General features: G+C 41.2%; 2 protein-coding genes and 1 long non-coding RNA gene across 5 annotated transcripts; 1 reads left to right on the top strand and 2 right to left on the bottom strand.

Annotated features, from left to right (window-relative positions):
* Window positions 1-1,371: 1,371 nt before the first annotated feature.
* Window positions 1,372-19,548, top strand: LOC5515942 (tyrosine-protein kinase transmembrane receptor ROR2). Of its 3 annotated transcripts, XM_048730820.1 has the most exons (14): window positions 1,372-1,716; window positions 4,802-4,980; window positions 7,279-7,357; window positions 7,842-7,881; window positions 11,523-11,905; window positions 12,280-12,582; window positions 12,867-12,924; window positions 13,293-13,699; window positions 14,086-14,520; window positions 15,039-15,473; window positions 15,549-15,623; window positions 15,748-15,963; window positions 16,833-17,098; window positions 17,929-19,548. In XM_048730820.1, the coding sequence occupies exons 3-14, from the start codon at window positions 7,297-7,299 to the stop codon at window positions 18,811-18,813; spliced, it is 3,564 nt and encodes a 1,187-aa protein (XP_048586777.1). In that variant the 5' UTR covers window positions 1,372-1,716; window positions 4,802-4,980; window positions 7,279-7,296; the 3' UTR covers window positions 18,814-19,548. The 3 variants fall into 3 exon arrangements, with proteins under 3 accessions (XP_048586777.1, XP_032241527.2, XP_032241529.2); XM_032385636.2 differs by lacking the exon at window positions 4,802-4,980; XM_032385638.2 differs by lacking the exons at window positions 1,372-1,716; window positions 4,802-4,980 and adding an exon at window positions 2,092-2,110.
* LOC116620096 lies at window positions 5,201-7,656 on the bottom strand. Its single transcript, XR_004296998.2, has 2 exons — window positions 6,709-7,656; window positions 5,201-6,633 (listed from the first exon to the last, which is right to left on the bottom strand). It is a non-coding gene; the product is annotated as an uncharacterized LOC116620096 (long non-coding RNA).
* LOC5515941 (PIH1 domain-containing protein 2) lies at window positions 19,339-22,823 on the bottom strand. The gene is made up of 3 exons (XM_048730823.1): window positions 22,603-22,823; window positions 21,494-22,156; window positions 19,339-20,933 (listed from the first exon to the last, which is right to left on the bottom strand). The coding sequence occupies exons 1-3, from the start codon at window positions 22,789-22,791 to the stop codon at window positions 20,787-20,789; spliced, it is 999 nt and encodes a 332-aa protein (XP_048586780.1). The 5' UTR covers window positions 22,792-22,823; the 3' UTR covers window positions 19,339-20,786.
* Between the last annotated feature and the right edge of the window lie 40 nt (window positions 22,824-22,863).

Below are 22,863 nucleotides of genomic sequence, written 5' to 3' on the forward strand. Positions count from 1 at the left end.
CATTCACGATTGGACATTTTCTTCTCATCACTGTAACTTAAAGAGTGTGATACGACACAGATGTGGCATTGTGTTTGAATGCGTCTGTTGAAGAATAAAATTGCTTTTTCGCGGAGAAAATGATACTGGGGATTTAAATTGGTGATACATGGTCTCATTGCCTTGCATAGGGTGGTAATTAAGTTAGAAAGTGATTAGGATTTGTGTGGATGGAAGAATCAAAACTTTTCTCTCCTGCCTTTGCCTCTACCATAATAGTCGAGTGTAAACATACACTGTAATGGGATCTATCGCATATGGTTCCCTTTTTTGCTATGCCACTAACCAACTCAACTGCTCAGTGCATGGGGCAGTTTGTTTTGGATTTAGGGACGGAGGAGAGGCTAGTGATAGAATTTTATCACAAGATATGGAGGCAATGACTCGGAAATTATCAGAAAGAGAAAAAGTGAAGAGGGCGTTATATTCCTAACATGAGATAGGGAATAATTTCTGATCTAATCAATATAATTAGGCTTCATAATCCTTGTATAATGGAATAATTGCTAAAATCATCTCTAGTAACAGCTAGCAGGGAAACAAAGGAGCGAAATAACTGCCATGCGTCCCTTCTATGTTAGAATTCCCGCTAGCTATATGAGAAATATTTCGAGTCCTCTTGGTGAACAGTTTATCAGCCTTAAGGCTGCACCTGATAGCGCCTGTGCAATGTATTCACTAATCCAGCAATGATTGCCTTCTTGCTCTTTTTAATGATGTTAACTATGTAACGACATAACCCTTGAGGTTGGAATGGGATAGCGTCTACAGACATCACAGGGACCATCACTATACACATATGATTTAGCTTAATGTGCAATTTCACTGGTTTGATTTGACATGATGAAGCAGCCCTGGTGTTCTGCATTACGATGGCCCACGTTGAAACGGAGATTAACTGGGCGATACCAAATTAGGACCCATAACAATTACATGAGGTACTCCACATCTAGCTGCTCAGAAATCAAGTTAAGTTCTATCAATGCAATGGTATGTGACTGCCAACGTTAATAATTAGGATTTTGTTACTACTAAATGTAGATGAAAATCACTAGAGCGATGAAGAGTTGAATGAGATGTATGTCAAGCTTGTTGTTCGCTAAATATAGCCAATCTGATCTGGCATATATCTTGCTGCAAGTGAGGCACACCATTCACTCTAACTTTTTACTTGGAATATGCCAGAACACAGCACTAATCTAGTCATTGGAGCGACCTAACGGTTCAGGTATGAGTTGAAATCATCCACGAGCGCGCTGACAGTCAGCAATTCACGGGTCACGTCCCGCGATTCCCGTTTACATTTCACACCCTTCTTACGCATCAGAACCAACCGCAAGAACCAGCGACAAAACAGAATCCCTTTCGCGGCGTGAACACCACCGCAGGCTATACCTTAACACTAATTTTCCTCAGATTGCAGACAAAACTGGCCGTCCCCGACTGTAATGTCACCCGTTCAGTATTTTTAAGTATTACTTATTAATACAAATAGCATGTCAGCAGTAGCTCGCATTAAACAAACAGTGTGTTGACGGGAAAGTATTTTATTCCTGCGGACCTCGCATCGCCTCCAGTAAGGGTATCTATTTCACCGACTCTACTGGGTTATTAACCGAAACGAACGGTTCGCTTTGAAGCTGAGCTGATTGGAGCTGTATCGAAGGACTGACTGAGGTAATGTGTTTGCCATACTCCTAGCAAATTCCACTGTGTAATGTTAGAACGCTAGTGCCAGCAAGCTATACGTTCATCCATTCTGCATTGCGTTTGCGTCGCATCACTAAGAAAACGATACCAAGGTTTGGACCACTCTCGTGATATCTCAGTTTGTTTATACGTGTTTTATGGGTGTTTTGTTTATTGTTTGTTTAGTTTAGCTCCTTTAGATGTAAAGATAACAAGCATGTGAACCCTTATCGAGCGGTTATCATAGAATATACGCACTCCATCATATATTGAAACTTTGCAGACCCAAACAGCACTTAGCCTTACCTACTTGAAATAGACTCGTGCAACAACCTTAAGATGACTTAGCTGTGCAGCTGGGATTTTTCAAACATTCGTTGAGGTACACGCGAAGTATATGATGACTGTTTGGTGTGATTTGCTGGCGCTATAGCATAATGACTCTACCAGCTTGCGCAAGCTTTGCACGCAAACACTTTGGCTTATCAAACAGCTCGGCTTTTATTCATTAACACTGCCTCTGAACGAATGAAAAGGCTACTTGTGAGCAGCCAGGGCTGTTAGATCTGTTTCAGTAGTGTTGTAGACGTTGACCATTAGAACCATGTACACACTTGTGCATCGAGCTTTTCACTTTGAAGTGATGAAATTGTACATATTTTTTAACAAATGTGTCATATTCAGAGGTCGTTTTGATTTACTCGAGGAACTTTTAGTTTTCCTTTTGCAAACTTTCATGGTGATTCGTCAAACGAATGTATAAGAAGCGTACGGAAATAATATTTAATAGGAGAAATAAGGTTTCGATTAGACGTAAACAACAAAATGCAACCAGGCATTGTTTTAAGAATTCTCTTGAAGAAACCGCTTTAAAAGAACCTTTATCTGTTTAGTGATTTCCTCCTTTTTCTTTCTGCTTAACGCTCCATAAAGGAACTCATGCACAATACCGTTTGCTTCCTATCCAGCTTTGTTACTTTGTCTTTTGGCTTTGAACCGATCTATTCGTGAATGATCCAACCGCAATGAGTAGGATCCCAGCAGAGTTTCTAGCGGCACAGGAAGTCTTGGTAAAATAGCAACAGGCCAACGGGGCTATGTTTTGAAAGGGGTGTTACCCGATGAATTAGAATGAACTACAATGCGTCTTTAAACATTCGCTGGTCATAGCGCATACTACAAAGCGTGATCTAGGAGTTTATGAGAGTTTATAAGTGCCCTGACACACCCATGGTATAATTCAGGTGCTCGATGGTTTGTCTCAAGCACCTATTTGCACTTTTATCAGGAAACCATTTCTAACCACGCGTGGTTTTAACCACGTACTTAAAAGTTCCTATGCAAAGTGACAGCTAGCCTGCAGTGTGTTGATGACTCGCTGGAATATTGGCTATGTGTGCTGTGTTTGCGGGGCATCTGATGGTGCTAGCGGTACCAAGCACTCACGTATAATAGTACACAGTTGGCTGTGGTTCTAAACCGGGACATTTATTTGAAACGCTCTTCTAGCCGCAGGTGAATGGGGGGGGGGGGGGGGGGGGGGGGGGGCTACTCGGACGAGGAAATACAACTCAGAGAATAGAATAGTTCGTCAATTGATTTATCTTTTTTTCCAAATCGACTGCATTGAAAAAGTATCGATAGAACTAAAATTGACAGTTTCAACTACCAGTTTGATTATTTCATATATTACTATGACTCAAGAACATAAACGAGTATTCTGCATGATTGTGTTTATAATAATAGGATAGTTATAGCCTCCTCTAAAGTCTTAGACTGACACAAGGAAACGGCTACGCCGGAGACTGTAATAAAAGGTCCGCTTTCCTTGTTCTTACTTCGCTGTATGTCAAGGGGGATTGGGCACTAGTCAGTGGTGACAGGCAAAGAACTTACTCGACTGCAAACTCGTAAAAAGCACATTCCTGGTCTCTTCAGGCCGCCCAACCTTTGCTCGGTGATGAATGACGTTATGCTTCCGTCTCTTACTCGCCCTTCGACGGTTAGGGGGCGGAGGTCTTCCTGTGTGTAGTGGATTTTGGTTATTATTTTTGCACTTTAAAAAACACTAGTTATACAAACATTGGAACAGTTATAATGACGCTAATTCGTAGTTCAGGATATTTTTGATTTTTTGGCAAAGGAATGTTTTATCATCATGTCACACTCCCCTAAAAAAACTATTGGTCCGTTTGTTTTTGCATAGTTTATTTTTTGAAATTATGATGTCATTTCCTTTAGATTCTTTCTGAAATGCTGATGTTTAGATGATTGTGAAGTTATAATCAATTTGACGTTATTTCTCACTCACTGTTGAATTAGATCGTAGTAATATTTTGTATTTTTACGCCTTTCACCTTTCAGGTGTTAACACACTTTATACTAATCACTTGTACTTTGTACCTCATGCTTTAAAAACTGAGGAGGGACTAAAGCCTTAAATAAAGGCCTAATTTTCTATAAATCCTCAGATAAACTTGAAAAAAAGTTAAGATGGTCCCTTGATTTATATAAGTTAACATCAAAAACTTCTTTCACCTCTTAAAAATCGAGTGCAAAGTTTGTCAACATAGTATAAACAGTGTTCGGAAGGACTTAGTTATAATCCTTTTGTTTGAATTGGACTATTGAAATATGAGGATAGAATGCCACAGATCTTTGCACGAAATTTGAGTTGTATTTGGATGAAGGATTGCCCAAAGTGTGTTACCACGCTCAGTCTGTTCGAAAGGAGATTAACGATTTTCTGAGATAGAAAAAAGAGCATTTGTAGCTATACAAGGTATACAAGAGCGAAAACTAATATTCGGTTCGTCGGGTATAATAACATTCCCGGACTGGCTAGAAGAGTTTACCATTCAAATAGAAAAATCCGTATTTCAGGACGTTGCCGGTAATAAGAGCAAGAATTTCTGTAAATGAAAGCAAACCTTGCGCCAAATGTAATAAACTATTTGATTGTTTCATCAAATCCCCATCTGCAAATGCTTTTGTTTACAGCTAAATAATCAGCTTTTTGTAATATACTTGCTGCATTCTGATTATAACAGCTATTATCTTTATACATTGGCAGCGATGACGCCGGCTTGATTTAATTGTTTTTCAAACCTTCCGGATTTGTATTGTGTGCGAGGGGCTCTGTGTGGATGTGGGATAAACAGTGCGACAGGCCGAACCAAACGTTGCGCGCCAAGCGGAAACACCTCACACATCAGCCAGTATTACCGCATCGTTTCTTTTCCTCGAAAAAAGGTAATTATAAACTTAGCGAGGAAAGAAGCAGACGAATTATTTCAATTCCAAAAATTAATAACACCTATAACAATTATTTTTCTTAGGATGTTAAAACAGTATTTAACATATCTTGATGTCGGGATTTGCTTTGCTAGCGGATTCTCTAGGTTTTTAAAGACAGTCACTTATCTTTCTATTCAAGCCATCTTACAGAGTAGATCCAAAGCAGACATACAAGGAATTTCTCAACTTTTTAATGACATTTTTATAGCGCTTAAAAATCTTTAAGCCTTCCTCTGGAAAAGAATTAGTTTGTTATCATTGTGGAAAAACCTATGACACTCTTTCATCGACCACAAAGGATCGCGTGTTGTCTTTATACCATTTTCTGGAACAAAATCGGTTATCAAACATCTTTGTCGAAGAATTTTCATGATAACCTTGAAATATCGTGAACGCCAAAGATCTAAGCTAAAGGAAGGAATTAATCCACTAGGCCATCTTCGTTCAATTTCTGAACGGGCCACAGCGGCGGCAGTCTGTGATTTCCTGACCAAACGAAGAAAGACAGCTACTTTAAATTAGTGTTATCTCTGTAGCTTGCTTCTTTTATAACATAGGTTGATTGATGTAGAGATAAGAGAATAGGAAACACGCCGAGTTGTGCGGGGAACTGCGCGAGACACGCGGAGATGTGGTGAATTGGTGCTGATGGAGTGTACGCGCGTATTGATTCTATCCGTTTTCTCCCTCGTGACTGTTTTTTTGACGCGTAACTGCTTTGCTAAGCTCGAGAGTTCAGATTTGGGTCTTGCGCGAGAGCCAATGACAGGCGGTGCCTCTGGTTGCCTCCACTTGGCCTTCTCTTGTCATTTAAGTCAAACTGACATAGTTCCTGCGTTCTTATTAGTCGACGCTGAACAGTGGGTCTTGTTCTGGACTTGTTGAAAGCTCGCGGCTATCTTGGGCACTAGCGCCCTTTCCAGATATAACTCACGATGTTCACAGACGAATGTACTGACGGATTGGTGTAATGTGGGTTTTCTAACGCGGCCCTAACTTAATTCAGAAGCAAGTGCTTTAATTCTAAACCGAATCTCTTATGATTGACGCAACGGGTTATATGCGCGCGCGATTGATTGCGACAACAAATTAAGTACTCCTTTGTTTGTTTATGATTTAGTTGTACTCGGATCGTTTAAGAGATTGCTTTTACAAGTACTCGATCCGGGATATCACCGACCACGTTTGGCGGCCATCTGTTTTGTTTTTAGGAATAAAACCCTTCCTGTAATATTGGCGAGGATGCCAGCTTGATCAAATCACTCTGCGCTTTGAGTAATAGACCAATACTCGCTAGAGCCAACTGTACGTCATGCCTTGAGAATGTGTACTTTTGGGTGTACTTTGTGGACGGCTTGTCGTTAAATGCCACCCTCGGTGATGTTGGTTTGGATGTAATTTCACTCGTACGATCCTGCGTGGCTTCCACTTCGGCGTAATGACCTCGAGCGCGGCATAGATGAGCCATTTGGCATATGGGATCTCTTAATCGTGACTTAATTGAACAAAGGAGGTAGTGTAGATCAGCGCGAAGGGTTATAAAAAGGCACAGTTGACTAGACCATCATTAAGTGCGGCAACAAGGAATCAAGCATTTCTAAGTGAATTCTGACAAAAGAAAAAAACATAAAAAAAATTAGCTTACAAACTTCTTTTAATCCTATTAAACGACCCCAAACGTACCGACTCTCTAACATCTATCTCCAAAGAAGGGGCAAGCACTAGGGTGATTGCAAGTTCAGTAGTAGTCCACAAACAGTGCGGCTATATAGCAGACGCTGTCACTTTTCTGAACATAAGCCATAATACCTCGCCTCTCATGTTCATCGAGTGTGAGCGCCCACTAGAGCCATAATATGTCTTTCAAGTTGTTTGTATATAAGGTGTTTATTTGAGTGTCAAGTTTCAAAACCTGTCCACTTCAAGTCACAATCAGGCAGAGCATACAAACGAAATGCACTCGAAAGGACCAAAACAAAATCAAATTTACTGCAAAAATAATTTCCGCGCTTACTAAATAGTAACATTTCTAATCCCAGAAATACGATCTAATTTAATTATATGTTGACCAATCTAATTAAATAATTTGGGTAATTAGCTCCGCATGCAGTAACAGGAGAATGAAGGGGGACAGGAGGTAGTGACGTCACAGGCCTGTGGTTCTTGTGTACTGAAGAGCACCTTGATGTATGCCATGATATGAGAGCGAGTGAGCGTGTTCACCGTATGATTTGGCCGTCTGTTGGTTTTCAGGCTCTTGCGGACGCCTAGATGAAGTCCCTGGTTGCCTTGTGGTGTGTACTGCTAGTGGTAAATGAGCTTGAACTAGCTGGTAAGTAGCAGGGAATTTTAGCGTGAGTACTGCGTTGTGTGGAAGCTAAGTACTTGATAAAGTCGCACTGTCGATTCCTGTATGTTTACTTACATACTCCCATTTGACCGTACGATTGACACTGGTGCACTGCACTGTACATCGTTTCCTCGCCTTACCACAACCGCAACATACTCCAAGCCCCTTTCAGAATAATCCTAACTCAGCCTAAATCCTAATTTCTCGAAGGATTCTGCTAGATAGTACCGCGACTACATAGCATTGATAATGCCATACCTATACTATGTTATTCAGAGGTTACTCCTTACCATTCACAGTGGACAATTATTCGAGTTTAGCTCGTCTTATGACATTCTCTCGCCATTTCATTCCCAGAATAAAGTACAAAGCTTGCTTTTAGGGATAGATGTAGGCTAGCGCCAATCTTTCCACGTTGTTGTTGGGTTTCTTCCAATAGACTAACGGTGTACATTTCTCTTTTTAGTAAACGCCGTAAGACGGACTCGCTATCGGTCAAGAAATAGGTAAGTACATTTATTTTGAAATTCTATGCGATTGTGATCTAGAACTACGGCTATCTAAACAATACCGAGCAAGCCAAGAACAGAATGTTAGGTAGAAAGCTCGCTCTTTGAAGAGATGTAATCCTAAACCGATTTGCGGGTATGCCTGTTTTGTCCATTCAATACATTACAGAGCAGCCGTGAAAGGTCTTTCCTGTTTCTTTATTACTTTAATGGTTGTTATAATGGAACCTGTGTGTTTACAGTAGCCCGTTTAGGGATTTAACAAGGATAAAGGAGCTTTTTTGCGCTCGTAGAAACCGATCTCTACGTGCGCACTGCGATACGGCGAACTCTCGATGTCTTGCGAGTGTCAAGCGTGTGACACTTTGCATGCGAGCCATTTTGCTATTTATCTGTCTTTGTTCCAAGTTCCGCGCATTTTTGCCTTAAGTTAATTTCAATTAGGGCTCTATACTACACGCGCGCTCGTTAAGCTTACTCGCTAAATTTACACATAAATACAAAAGATTTCGCGAAGTTATTTCTTCGCTTCCCCTGATTGATGGGCGATCAAATGTCATCTGGCCTTGTTTGCTGTTTATTTTCATGGCCGAGTTGCTATTTTTGTTCAGACCACCGCAAGGGTCCTCAACTGAAAGTTATGGATAATTCCTAAGACACATTCTTAAATGTGCAAATCTTTTTCCTTGGATAATTCTCTTAGATATCAGTTTAATCAAGTTCTGTTTGCAGTACGCACTTGCGCGTGGCGCCCGAAGTACATGCCTTTGGATTTTAATCAAAGACCCCTGGAATATGATTTGCCTGGAATTTGACAGAATGTTTGAGAGCAAGATGTGAGAGTTAATGAGCAAACGCACGCGGTGAAGATAGGAAAGTCAGAAAGGATGAATAACATTCCCTCACTGCTAGAACCAAATCGGGTATCGCTTTAATCTGCCGTCCCTTGGTAGCTTGTTGATATGCACGGAATTAAATCGGAAGCAAACACAAAGTATATTATCGTGTCTTGGCTAATTCCTTTGCCAAGAACTCAAAACCCGAGTAGTCCTTCAATTGAATAATTATTTTACAGCATGTACATTTACACAGCACCCTTCCATCTCAGGATTTCTGGATTAGGAGAACTATTTCAAATTTCATACATAGAGAATCTTCTTGTGGTTACTAACTTCCTGCTATATTTTTTGTCTGATCCTTGGATAAAAAGTTAAACAATATCAGCCCGAGTGAGTTCAACCGGACGTCTTGCATGGCTCAATGAGATATGCTACCTCCTCAGGGGGATTAAAGAAGGAATTAGCATTTAATATATTTAGGTATCTTTGACAAAGAAAAATGGTTGAAAAGCTATAATTACTATTATCTAACTCCTCTTTGACAAAGGGAATCTATGAACCATCTCTCTTTTGTATGAGTGTTTAGATTGTTGAACTGCCACCATCAATTTAGGTTGTGTTGGCGGGAAGGGGCCTTCGTTCAATTGTCTGAATTGTTTTTCAATTTATTGTTGCATACAAACTCATGTGTCTTGTGTTATTAGCTCAGAGATAGATCGCCCTTGCTGTGTGATAAAGCTTGATGAATGTTTTTGAATCTTACACGCAGTCAGTTCGTATGTCATTAGCGATTTTCAAAACTTGACATAACTTGTATATCACATATGACCTTCAAAACAGAATAGACAGTGATTGCAAATTACCAATACTTAGCTTACCTTAGAAGTCAAGTCGAATTAATGCAAATACTTTTTCAAACTTTATTTCAAAACACTTAATAAACTTTAGCGGGGGACTAATTTTCACCCTATAGCATTAATTAAGTCTAGCCTATTCATTTAGCGTTTTCTTAATTGATTTTAGGTTTAAGAATTGTTTTCGCAATCATAGAATGTTCTATTCATATCAGTTGGCTTATCTATGGGAGCCATCTTTGTAATTTCGCCAGCACCCCCTGAGGCTCTCGACAGTTCGCTATTATCATATGAATTACGCAGCTCAAAGCATAAATATAATTCTCACTATTACTTTTCTTTTAATGCCTTAAATGATTTTATTGGACTTGGATTGACGGAAATGATTGGTTTTCGTATTTGGCAAGGGAATAGACATGTCACTTTGCACGGTTCCGACATTCAGACCGAATGTTGCTGCTATTTACGTTTGGGCAGACACGATATGGCGCCGGTTGTGTGCGCAGTGTATGTTTTAGTCAATTTCGGGCGTTTCACTGAAAAATTTAACGACTTCTCAATTAACCCATTATAAGTAAGTGATTTTAAGGGTGATCCCTTGTCGAGCACAAATGATGAAAAAAGACAAATATTTTAATTGTTTAAATTTCAGTGGATTAGCGGGCTTCTGGAGTTGTTTACTAGATAACACTTCAGATACCATTCATTTTTACGTACTTTGGATTTTGAACGGTTTTGCTCTGTCAACATGACCGATATGTTGACCTGACAACTCCTCCCTTCTAAATTTCAGCTCTTTCCTTTGTTTGTACAATTAGTCTAATGCACTCGCGAATAAGTGTCTTGATATCCTTCAAAGCTACGACCTTTTTTTTCTTCTTTAAGTCAATCTTTCAAATGGATAAGACTAGACAGCGTCATTTTTTAACGTTTTTGAAGCCGCAATATAAATTTTCTTTGCTGTCAAAGTGTCATATAGCCGGATATTCATTTTCGCGAAATTTCTGTTCTTGTTTTTGAGAGGAATTATTAGTTAGAGAGAAAAAACGAAAGCTCAATAGCTCTGCGTGAATCATAGAATTAATTTTGCTCTGTTCTTAATGCGTCTGAATGACAATGTGTGCACTCTCACTCAGACATCCCACCTACGCATTTGCTCATCTGCTGTGGAGTTTCCAAGTCAAGTGCCTGCTACGGGGTACATGATTTAGGTTATCTCCATACGTCAGAAAACTCGATTGATTCTGAGCACGCTGCTTGATAAATCCTAAATGACCCCCCCCCCCCCACACACACACACACACACACACACCACCACCACCAAAAAAATAAAAATAAATAAATAAAAAAAACACTGACCACAAAGGGACTCCACACGTAACCCACTGACCAACTAAGGGACTCCACAGGCAACCCACTAACTAACTAAGGGACTCCTCAGGCAACCCACTAACCAGCTAAGGGACTTAGCTAAAACCAAAAACACAACCTGATAACGACAGCTCTATCGTTCCAAGACACAGCTGTTCACATTGATATACCTGTCAAAATTTGAGACCACTTTGTCTCTAGTATAGACTTGCCGCATTATGTTGCCAAAGACAACTTGTATATATTAGTTTGTCATTGGTAAATCTACAATCTTAAGAATGTTAACATGTTTTAGAAAGGTGCATAATGACTGGAGCTCGTTGTAAAGAATATTCGGGTGACTGAAGTTCTTAGAAAGAATCCTGGCTCATTAAGGTTCCTAAAAAGGTTTCTGGTTTTTGAGGTTCTTAGAAAGGTTTCGGGTTTATTCAGGCTCTTAGAAACGTTTCGGGTTCTTTGAAAATCTAAAAAAAGGTTTTAGGTTCATTGAGGTTCTTAGGGATGTTTTGGAATAAGTGAGATCCTTTATATATCAAAAATTGGCCATTAACCTTATCTTCTCTGTTCAATTCAGGGTAAGGTGTGAACCATACAAGGGAACATTTTGCTCCAAGTACCTCAAGGGTAAAAATGTCTACGTCAAGGACAGACAACAAAACGTCGAAAATAAGGTGGCGACCCTGATTGGTATCCTTAACCGTCACGTGACGGACAGATGTAAAGAATACGTCATCCCCACTTTGTGTAATTACATCATTCCGCCTTGCGCCAAGGATTCGAAGAAGCCTCGACCCATTCGCTTCTGTAGAGATGACTGTGAGGTCCTTCAGAACACAGTGTGCAAGCTGGAGTTTCACTACGCCAAGCAGAGGTTTGCAAAGATGTTACCTGACTGTTCCGTGTTACCCGGCCCAGGCTCCCCCGAGTACAAGACTTGCATCCGGGTAACTATGAAAGGTGAGGACAGTAGGTAACAAAACCAGAGCCATTTTTCTTTCACTTGTAAGTCATGTTTTCCTTTTTCTAAATGGTCTTTTGGAGACTTAATCGAGTACTCGAGAATGCTTGTGTCGGTAGGATTTCTGTGGCCTATTCAAAATGGCTGCCACGAAAGACGAAGGGAGACTAGATAGAGATGGATAATCTTTCAACCTCCACGATTCCATGGGGCCTTTTAGTGACTAAATACGGGATGATTGAAATAGACTTTTAAATGTGCTATCTCGTTTTAAGTCGATGACCAGCCGAAAAATCGTGAGACGTCTAAGAACAAATGATATTTTGCTCTTGCGACACTGTACTTATTTTTAGTGTCGTTTTTTTTCTTGCAGCTGTTAGCTTCACTGCGAAGGTGGAGAATATCACCATGATTGCCGGGATGCAGGTCACGCTCAAATGCAGACTGAGCAGGAAGAAAATACCATTCAACATCACGTGGCTAAAGAACGGCCAGCCAATGACATCTAAGTACAAAATCCGCCGATTCAAATGGGGTTCAAGACTGCGAATCAAGCGTGCGAGACAAGAGGATGCTGGGAATTACACATGTGTCGTGCGAGCCAATGGGCAAGAAGTGCGCGCTGCAGGCTGGCTAAGCATTCTGGGAACGAGCTCTAGGCCCACTATGAAAAAAGGTATGAGTGTAGTGTGTGAGTGTTGAAAACGTTTGTTCGTTTTACTATTAATCATGAAGCAAAACTGGTCTAAAAAGCTTAAAATTTGCTAGTTTTGTAAGAAAAGCTGCAAATATTTACAAGAAGGCTGTAAACATATTTCGAGCTCAAATTTAATCGTCTGAAAAACGGTCCATTAGGGTTGTCCATATTTCAAGGACATGACCTAACATAACCTGTGGCGTTCCATAAACCTCTGTACTAGGACCATTAGGGTAATAACTTTCTATTTAATTTCAACACAGTGTACACTGCAAAGCCACCGACATCTACAACAAAACCTACCAAGAAAGTTAAAGAAAAGTAAGTCTTTAAAAGTCTATAACAAAAATAAAAACTAGCAATAAGAAGCGCGTAACCAGGATCTTTTAAGGGGGGAAGAGGCACAGCTACGCGCGTGAGAAATATTCCGGTTTACTTCATTCGAGTGTGAAAAAGAGAAAGGCAGCAATATTAAGAGACATAACTAGGGTATTTATTGTATTCATTTAGGTCCGCATGATTGATTGTTTCCAAGTTTTCCGAAATAACACCAGAAACGCTCTCTCGCATTTTTCTACTCTTTTCATTTTATTAATCATGTCGACTATATCATTGGTTTAACTTTTAGTAACGCGCTGTCCTCCCCACATGGAAAATCCATCTAAACCGCGGCTTCTTTTACCCTTTAGGTTTCCCCGCTGCGAGCCTTATCGTGGCAAAGTGTGCGCGGAATTCATGTACGGCAGCCCCGTATACGCTACTTCCCGCCATCACCAGAGAATCATAGAAGGCAAACTTTCCGGAATAATATCAACTCTGCGGCGTGCCAAACATGTGAGCTCCAAGTGCCGTAAATACTGGATCCGTGCCATCTGCTTTGAGGCCTTCCTGGCTTGTGACGTCAAAACGAGGACCAGGAAGCACCGTCTCTGTAAAAAGGATTGCCTTTCCCTGTTCGATGATGTTTGCGCGGTAGAGCTACAGGTTGCAAAAGGTAGTCCCGCGATGCGAGATTTATCTCTATTGCCGAACTGCTCCGTAATACCTGACGAAGGGACAACGGATCACGGATTCTGCTCTCCTTTAAAAAAATTAGGTAAGTTACAAGCTTTGATGGCGCAATTTGCTCTGTAGTGCTTTTGCCTGAGTGGGTGCATGCTTGCTATTCACCTCGAGTTATTCACCTTAAGTTATTCACCTCTAGTTTTTTTACTTGAAGTCATTCACCTCTAGTTATTAGGACACTGTTACATCGTTACACCGTCCTCCGTTCATCGGAGCTTATTTGTCACCTTTAATCACCAACCAGAAGCGCCCTGTATGCTCGGTGCATACGTTCTCAAATAGTTATCCACCGGCGCCTCTAGTTATTCGCCTCTAGTTATCCAATAGGGTCGCCCGGTTGGTGCATACTTCCTCTAGCTATTTACCGCTTGTTTCCCTCCTTTAATTAGATCTTTCTTTTTTACTTTACAATTTCAGGTAAAAGTCAAACAATCCCTACCCTTCCGACAACATTCCCTACTTGCGAAGTTTACCGCGGCAACATATGCTCCGAGTTCCTCGCCGGAGAAACCATCTACGCAGATAACAAGTATTTCCAGGGCAACATCGAATCCAAACTGTCGCAACCATTAAAAGCGATCAGGGCGATCAGCTCTATGAGCCCGCGATGTCGACAATACGGCATTCGAGCGCTGTGCTACCATTTCTTCCTAGCTTGTGATCCGAAGACCGTTGAGCCAAAGTTTCGGCTTTGCAGGAAGGACTGCTTTGCTTTGTATGATGACGTTTGCTCAGTAGAGCTGAGTCTCGCTAAGAACGACCCTTACATCAAGGGTCTGTTGCCTAACTGCTCAAAACTATCACAAGACGAAGATAAGGACCAGAAATTCTGTTCTCCATTAGGAATCCCAGGTCAGTTGACGTTTCTTCTCTTATAACAATCATACTGCTGAGTGATCTTTTCTCAGGGCGTGCCCAGCTTTTGTTGAAGGCCTTAGGGTAGAGATCACCACTTTTGTATTTCCCCCTCCCCCTTAATGTTCACTGTTCACCAGGATTAGCTGGAGAGGGGGGGGGGGGGGGTGCGCAGTCATAGCTATCATATGGAAAAAGCATAGTATTCTGATATTCCATGATAAAAAATGACCCACTTTTTGGCCTACAAGGGGGGTGCGCGCACTTCTTAAAAGAAGTGAGTCCGCCTTAAAGATGGAGGTTGGTCGATGCTAGACCTTCCCCTTAGAATATGAAATTCACCCCAACTGGTATCCTTTATCCAGCGACCACACTTTTGCTATTCCTTGACATAGTGTATTATTCTACTAAATATTATAAGGGATAGCGTCTCCAGTTGCAATTAATTTTTAGATTTTTATTTATACCTGTACATGGTCCCTTGTTTAACGCTTACTTTTCCTTACTCTGATTAGGTAAAGGTCAGCTCGTTCCAACATCTCCAGAAACTTATCCCGCTTGTGAAGCATATCAAGGCGATACGTGCTCCGAGTTCCTGGCAGGAAAAAGTATCTTCGCAGAGCAAAAGGATTCTCAGAAAAATATGGAGGATAAACTGTCGAGACCACTAACACAGATCAGAGCCCTGGCCACCATGAGCCCGCGATGTCGACAGTACGGCATTCGAGCGCTTTGCTATCATTTCTTCCTGACGTGTGATCCGAAGACCGCTGAACCAAAATATCGACTTTGTAGAAAGGACTGCTTTGCTCTTTATAACGACGTTTGTGCAGTTGAGCTTAGTCTAGCCAAGAGTGACCCCTATATAAAGGGTCTGCTACCGAACTGTTCAGAACTCTCCGAAGAAGGCACGAAGGATGAAAGATTCTGCTCACCTTTAGGAATAGCAGGTCAGTACCACATTCACCAACTTATCGGTTGCAATTCTTTTTGGCCCTTTTATTGAAAACTGTTTAATTTTACAGATTATTCCGGGACTTCTGTTATAAGCTATGACTACCCCAAAAAGATGAGCGTAGAGTATTTGAACAGGAGTAAAGGTGAGTAAAAGCCGTGTAAGGCAATGCAGTAAATGGACCAGTTATTGATCCAACAACAGTCAAAAGTGTCATCTCCATCAATAATAAATTTCCATTTTAACCCTTGTCAACTACTTTCTTCCAGATCAGTACTGCTATAACGGCACCGGTGAAGACTACATCGGCCGCCTGAACGTCACGAAGTACGGAATGCCCTGTTTATCCTGGAAATCCAACGATCCCGTGTACAAGCTGTCGCACAACTTCTGTCGTAACCCCCGTGGCCAGCACGAGGCCCCGTGGTGCTATGTGGACAAAAATACTTACGAGTACTGCGTCATCCCTAAATGCTCCGAAGCAAGTGAGTAGGATCAATAATTAATTATAAATCATGATGATGGTGAGGATAATGATAAAGGAGATGATGATGGTGTTGATGACGATGATGATGATGATGAGGATGAGGATGATAATGAAGGAGATGATGATGATGTTAAAGACGATGATGATGATGGATATGATGATGATGTTGATAACAATGTTGATGGAGATTATGATTTGATTAAGATAATGATGATGATGACGACGACGACGATGATGATAGTGATGATGATGATAATGATGATGTGAGGGATATGATGATGATGTTGATGACGATGATGATGATGGAGATGATGATGATGATGAAGGAGATGATGATGATGATGATGGTGATGATGATGTTGATGATGAGTATAGTGATAATGATGATAAGGATAAAGATGATGATGTTAATGATGTTAAGGATGAAAGAGATGATGATTTTAAGGGTGATAATGATTTATGATGATGATGATTATTTATGATGATCCATCCACCAAAAGCTGTGTTCCATGGTCAGACATGCGTCGTATGACAGCAGTATAATGCAAGCTTTAAATGCCTTCGACTAGACCACGTTGTATCTGCGCCCGTAATTCAGCGTCATGATGGTTATGATGATAATGATGATGATGACGATGACGATGATGGTGGTTATGATAATGATGATGATAATAATGATGCTGATAATAATGATGATGATGATGGTGTTTATGTCAATATTGATGATGGTAATGATGATGATGATTATGACAATGACGATGACGATGATGATAATGATGGTGATTATGATACTGATGGTGATAATAATGATGATGACGATGATGATGTTGACGATGATGATGTTTTTAACGATGATTTCACTTTCAGCCTCTCAACGCGCTCTGCGCGAATCACCCTCCTTGATGCCCGTCGGTCGCACCATCTACGTGATCAGCGCGATCATGGCGGTCCTGATATTAGCATTCGTGTCAATCATCGTTTACTTAAAGGTGCAGCACAGACGCAGCACCCTTCCGAACAGGGACCACTCATCATCAGGGTCCATATCTAAGAGCACACAGAGCACCTTGCAGCAACCAAGCAGTGACTTCAAGCAGAGCCTCGTGGACGTCAAGTCATGCGTCTTCACCGAGGTAGGATCCCTTTTGTTTTGTTATTAAAAGGAATTTTGTCTCGAGAGGCCTGAATATAGTCTGAGACCTTGGCTTCAGCATATAGTTTTTGTCTTCGCTTTCTGGATGACCTGGTCACCCTGTAGTAGCCTCAGGCCTACTTGGTATTTAGGACGGGTGGGCATTTCTTCATGATCTATGTATAATTCCAACTGTAATGGCCTGCCCTCTCCCCCTCTTGCGACCTCTGGTTCAAAACGTCGTTTACCAAGTAGCAGCGGCAGAATACTCAATTGTCAGTTAAATTTAAGGTCACAGGTGCCCTATACTTTTTATAATATTACTCCGGTCATAGACTGGCCATTCGATTTCATTGTTGGTGGTCACAGAAAATCCTATTGTTACTGAGTCTGAACGACCAAAGCTCAAAGCGATGCTCGGATTAGATGTATACCGACCTCCTATGAAATGGTTATTTCTCTCCAACTTCATCACGGAAGCGAAATCGAGAGGGGCCTTTGCCAAAATTAGAACAATGGGCGTGCTGTGCACCGGTAGCTAGTACCGTAGGACTGCCATGGATATTGGGGAAGGGGCACCCCATTACCTTTGCAAAAAGGACTGATATATAGATTGCAAAATTGTTGGGGCTGCCAGACATGCTTATACCGCCGAACGCCCGAGGTGGCGATGAACGAATACCGAATACCCGAAAGAGCGAAGAACGGACTCCTTCCTTTTAGCCCCAATCTTATGATATCTATTCTGGGGTTCTGTGGCATAGTCAAATAAAAGCTTACTGCTTCTTTTCTCCTCCGCTTGGTAATATGTACCTCTTCTTGTTTTCTCAGATCGACGATGCGAACCAAGGCAAAGTGAAATTTCTTGAGCTCCTCGGAGAAGGTGGCTTCGCGAAAGTCTGCAAAGCCGCGCTAATGCGCAACGAGACCGAATATACCGATGTGCGTCTGGCGATCAAGCGGCTCAAACCGAACGTACCTCCACAAGTCGTGGAGAACTTTAAAAATGAGATCAGCGTGCTTATGGGCCTACAGGACATCAACGTCCTGTGCTTAGTGGGTGTGTCTGCAGGGGAGGAGCCCCTCTTTATGGTCTTTGAGTATTTTGAGGATATGGATATGCACAGGTACCTCAACCTTCACATCCCGTCACCCGCACAACTTCAGGACGATCTGCGGGATGACTGCATGCACGACCCGGACGAGGTCTTGTTCTTGGACTTTGCGCTTCAAGTTGCTTCTGGTATGGCTTACTTAGCCGAAAATAACTTCATTCATAGAGATCTTGCGGCGAGGAACTGCTTTATCACGGAGGACAATATAGTGAAGATCTCCAACCTGGGGATCGGGAGCTGTAGATACCCGGCAGATTATTCCTGGGTACACGGCAGTTCTCTTCTACCTGTGCGCTGGATGCCACCGGAAGCGTTAAACTCGCTACACTTCACGCATCGTAGCGACGTGTGGTCATTTGGTGTGGTCCTCTGGGAAATATACAGCTACGGTCGCCAGCCGTATTCCGGGTATAACAACCAGGAAGCCATTGAGTGTATCCGAAACATGCAAATGCTTCCCTGTCCGGATGGTTGTCCGGCCCGGATGTATGCACTTATGAAGGGTTGCTTCGAGGAGAGTTCATGGGACAGGCCGCAATTTTCGGACATTTGTTCTCAGCTGAGAGGATGGGCAGGTGATTCAATAGGGGAAAATCACTAGTCCAAGGGACAGGGACTCGAGAAAGTCCAACCGTGCCATGTCGATGAGGTGCTGCCTGTTTGCAGAGAGAGTTCGTAATGAGTTGCGTTACCTTATTGAAGTGTTAACCATGTGGTGTAAATAAGGCAAGATTAAAACATCCGCTAAATGGATCAGCTCATGTAAAGAAAACATGCCAAGAACTTTGCCAACAATCATGGGTCTCTCAGCATAAAGGCTTTGCCTTAATAGCCTTCATAGTGGCTTATTCCGTGGCCTTAGCTGAAGGAACACATTCAAACCTTAAGAACAGCGCCGTAGCAGGGGGTGGGGCCCTGGGGCACATGTGCCCTCCAATATTAAAAAATATATATATAAGGAAATGATCAGGAAGGGCGTGGCTGTGCCCCCAATATTTTCTGTTTCTATATTATGCCACCCCCCCCCCCCCCCCCAATCTTACGTGTCCTGCTACGGCCCTGAAGAACAAAACAATACTGACTCAATAATGGAGCAGTTATAATTATGAACAAAAACTATGAGAAGTAGTGTGTCCATGGACTGTTTATTTTTATACAGAACACTTGAAGTGGTCTTCGTCGTATAAGTTGTTGGAGACTGTGAGAGTTGTTTTGTGTTGTACAGCATATCAACCAATTTAATATTTAATTTAGGAGTCTAGACATGTAAATCTTATACATAGTAGCCCTAGAAACCTTGTCAGGAAGTGTAAAAAGAAAACAAACTTGAACGATTTATGGATTGTGATAGGTTTTATAGTGGGCTTTGCGTAATACAGTTACAACTATTGCCATATTATTGCCAACACCTTTCTGCTAGTGAAAGACAAGAAACGAAATACAAAGAAAAAAACAATTAAAAGGACTCCCCCTATTATAACCCTGAATTACGATCCCTAGCAGACGCTTTCTACAGGCGTCTTCCCATGACTGGCCGAGGGGAGTGCGCAGTCATAGATATTATATGGAAGGTATTTGAAGATTCCTTAATAGAAAATAACCCACTTTTTGGCCACCAAAGGGGGTTTCCCCCCCTGTGTACGCGCCTGTTCTAGTAAGGCTGGGCCAACCCCTCAAATGCAAAGAAAGTAATCTTGACAAATAGCAAAATTAGACTGTAGTTTATGGTATCTGTTGTGCACCCCTCTCCCCCTAGGCAAATATCCTGGTTACAAACCCACCTAGGATATCTGTAAATAGTGGATTTATAGCACACAGGAACATGGTGCAAAATGCTTTTCTGAAGAACAAAAGCTTGTCAAATAACACATAAGCACATCTATTTATTAGGGAAACCATCTCGTCAGAAGACACCCTTGGGAGGTGTCGTTTAAAAATAGTGGGACTATCTGTAGGACATCCAACAATAATTTTCTACTAAATACCTGTTCAGAAGGATGGTTACAGTACATTAACAAGTGACTACTATTTTTTTCAAACAAGGCTGTTGTTTTTAGAGCGCCTTGGAATAACCCTAAATTGTGTGCAGAAGTATATTTTTGTTGGCTAGTGTAAATATCTGCTAACAAGTGAAATCTGCAATGGCAGGTACCATTGGGCACCGCTATAGTACATCAGACCAGGGCGATGGGAGGGGCTATCAGTGCCGATTTCAAGTGGGTGAGAAAAAACAATTTTGATTCTTGAAACATTTCTTCAGGCACAACTTCTACTTTAGAGTACCCCTGGTATCATATAATTTTCCAAATAAAGACATGGAAAAGCTTTATGACTAGTGAAGGAGACGATGTACACATTGTATACATGATGTGTTTCCAAAATAAATATGAATCAAATTACACAGCAAACTGCCAATCTTTCACATAATTTACATCGTTACAATTGCATATTTAATCCAAAAATGATTCCCCTGAAACCAAAAGTTATCACTGATTACAGTAAAAAAAAAAAATAACGAAAGTACTGTAGTTAAATATCAATGCCAGGATTCTGTCAGAAATTTGTGAGTTGATGTTAGCTGTCTCCCACTCTTGTTGGAATTTTGATTGTTAATTTGTGTTTGGATTTGTTGAATGTAGCACTTGTTTCCTCATCCTTTACTGGCTCAGGGAAATTTAATTCCAAATTGTAGAGAGAGGGGACACTCAGCTGCAGATCAACCTATACAAGGAAAATGGAATTACTTTACATAACAAAAATACAAAAACTGAGACAGAACTTTCCTTGCTAAACGCCATATCTCTAGTAACCCCTTGCAGGCAAGGAGCTGTGTTATTTTATAGAGAAAAAACCCTGACTGCCCTAAGCCAGTAATGTATCCTGAATGGTGGTGATGATTGCAATAAAAAACACCCTATTTATAAATAAAAACAGAACATAACAGGAACATACATTGTGCACAGACAGTTGGCCCACGCAAGATAAAAAACTGAATCACAGCAAACATGAGGAGACTTCCAACAAATACAAACAAAAAGTCATCTTCCATCTTCTTTCTTTGTAAACTTGGCATGATAGGGGGAAAAAGGGGAAAATGTCAAAATTAAAATACAGAAACAATATGTTTTCAAATGTGGTATTAGATAAATATGTAGAGGCACCAGCTGTAATCCAGCTTTAAAGCTGGAAGGAGTTAACACCAATCTCATCTCTCTAGCCATTTCAGGATAAATGATTTCTTCAGGTAATAAAAAGACTACTGTTTCTTTTCACGATCTTACCTCTGATATCTCCAGATCACAATCTGCAACAGACAATACTCCTGGCAACTCAACTGTTACAACCAATCGGCGAGGTCTGCCTTCACTGGAATTCTTAACAGCTACATTATATACTGGCACAATCTCTTGCGACCTCACAGCAGATGAAGAAATCTCTTGGATAAGATTTCTCTTGCCTTGCTTGCTAGAATTTCCCAATAAACTAAGTCCTAGATCCTCAACAGTTTCAGAAACTGCAATTGATGAAAGCTGTGAAAGAAGAGAGTCCTTTGATATATTTCCTGGATTAGTACCAATCCCCTTTGGTTCCTCATTACCACCCTTCGCCCTAGGATACAGGTACTTTTTAAGGTCGTCAGCGTTTCCTTTGTATTTGATTTTCAAATTCTTGTAGTTACGGGAGACAGAGATTTGTTTATGTGCCTCGAGGTAATCTAATGCCAGGTGGACTAGCAAGTTTCTGTGGTCTTGCTTGTATTCTATCTGCTGTAAGGTTGTGGTGTTAAATATTGCATCAATGGTAGCATATGGCTTTCCTTTCTCCTGGTGTTCCTGTAGTTGGCCTGTCATGATGGGAATCGGGTCCTTCTCACTCTCAGGTGCCGGCACCCTGTCCCAGCTACAGACATTGATATACACCTTGTATGGTATGACTTCTGGAAGCTGAAAAAAATACAACAATTAAGTAAGATAGAGTTGTAAATGTCAACAAATTCATTATGTTTGCCAATGCAATAATTTTTTTTGTTTGACCACCAAGATAATGATAATATTTATTGTCTTCATTCCATTTCTTGTGATTTCCCATAAAACATTACATTCGTGAAATTCAAGCATAATTTTCGACAATAATATTATTTGTTTTACCAAATGAACAAAGTATAAATGTTTGTCTTGCTCAGGGTGATTATGGAGAAAATGATTGCGATGATGATAATGATGACAGTGGTCATCATTATCAAATCAATCAAATCAAATCAAGGCAATTTTATTGACAACATTTCACACAAAAAACGCTTTACTCGTCCCCTCTCAGAACAGCCGAATTCCGAGCTGAGAACAAGCAACCATTGCCTGGGCCACCTGTGGTAAGATAAGACGGCTTTTACCTTGAATGTGGTGATGCAGAAGCTCGGTTGAGGAGGTTGCAATTGCTCCATGTCTTCCTTGGCACCCTTCACTTGCTGGTCAATGAACCTCTTGTATGCCTCGGGGTCCGTCTCGGACAAGTCATCAAGCATACTCCAAACGCTTTTCGCTTGCTCGAGGAGTTGCTCGGAACTCATATTTTCCGCCATTTTGAAATATTTTTTCTCGTTGGGTTTCCTGTGTGCGCATGTGTATTACTGGTTAATGGATGACTAGATGTC

Source organism: Nematostella vectensis, chromosome 1 (assembly GCF_932526225.1).
Source record: "Nematostella vectensis chromosome 1, jaNemVect1.1, whole genome shotgun sequence".
Classification (NCBI taxonomy): Eukaryota; Metazoa; Cnidaria; class Anthozoa; order Actiniaria; family Edwardsiidae; genus Nematostella; species Nematostella vectensis.

Bases quoted from the DNA above. Each gene is read 5' to 3' on its own strand.
- LOC5515942 (XM_048730820.1), top strand. From the start codon at position 7,297: ATGAAGTCCCTGGTTGCCTTGTGGTGTGTACTGCTAGTGGTAAATGAG. The intron at 11,906-12,279 runs GTGAGGACAGTA...TTTTTCTTGCAG, and splicing joins CATCCGGGTAACTATGAAAG to CTGTTAGCTTCACTGCGAAG. The intron at 15,474-15,548 runs GTCAGTACCACA...TTAATTTTACAG, and splicing joins CTCACCTTTAGGAATAGCAG to ATTATTCCGGGACTTCTGTT.
- LOC5515941 (XM_048730823.1), bottom strand. From the start codon at position 22,791: ATGGCGGAAAATATGAGTTCCGAGCAACTCCTCGAGCAAGCGAAAAGC. The intron at 22,157-22,602 runs GTAAAAGCCGTC...TATTTTTTTCAG, and splicing joins TCTGCATCACCACATTCAAG to CTTCCAGAAGTCATACCATA. The intron at 20,934-21,493 runs GTAAGATCGTGA...TTCCTTGTATAG, and splicing joins GTGATCTGGAGATATCAGAG to GTTGATCTGCAGCTGAGTGT.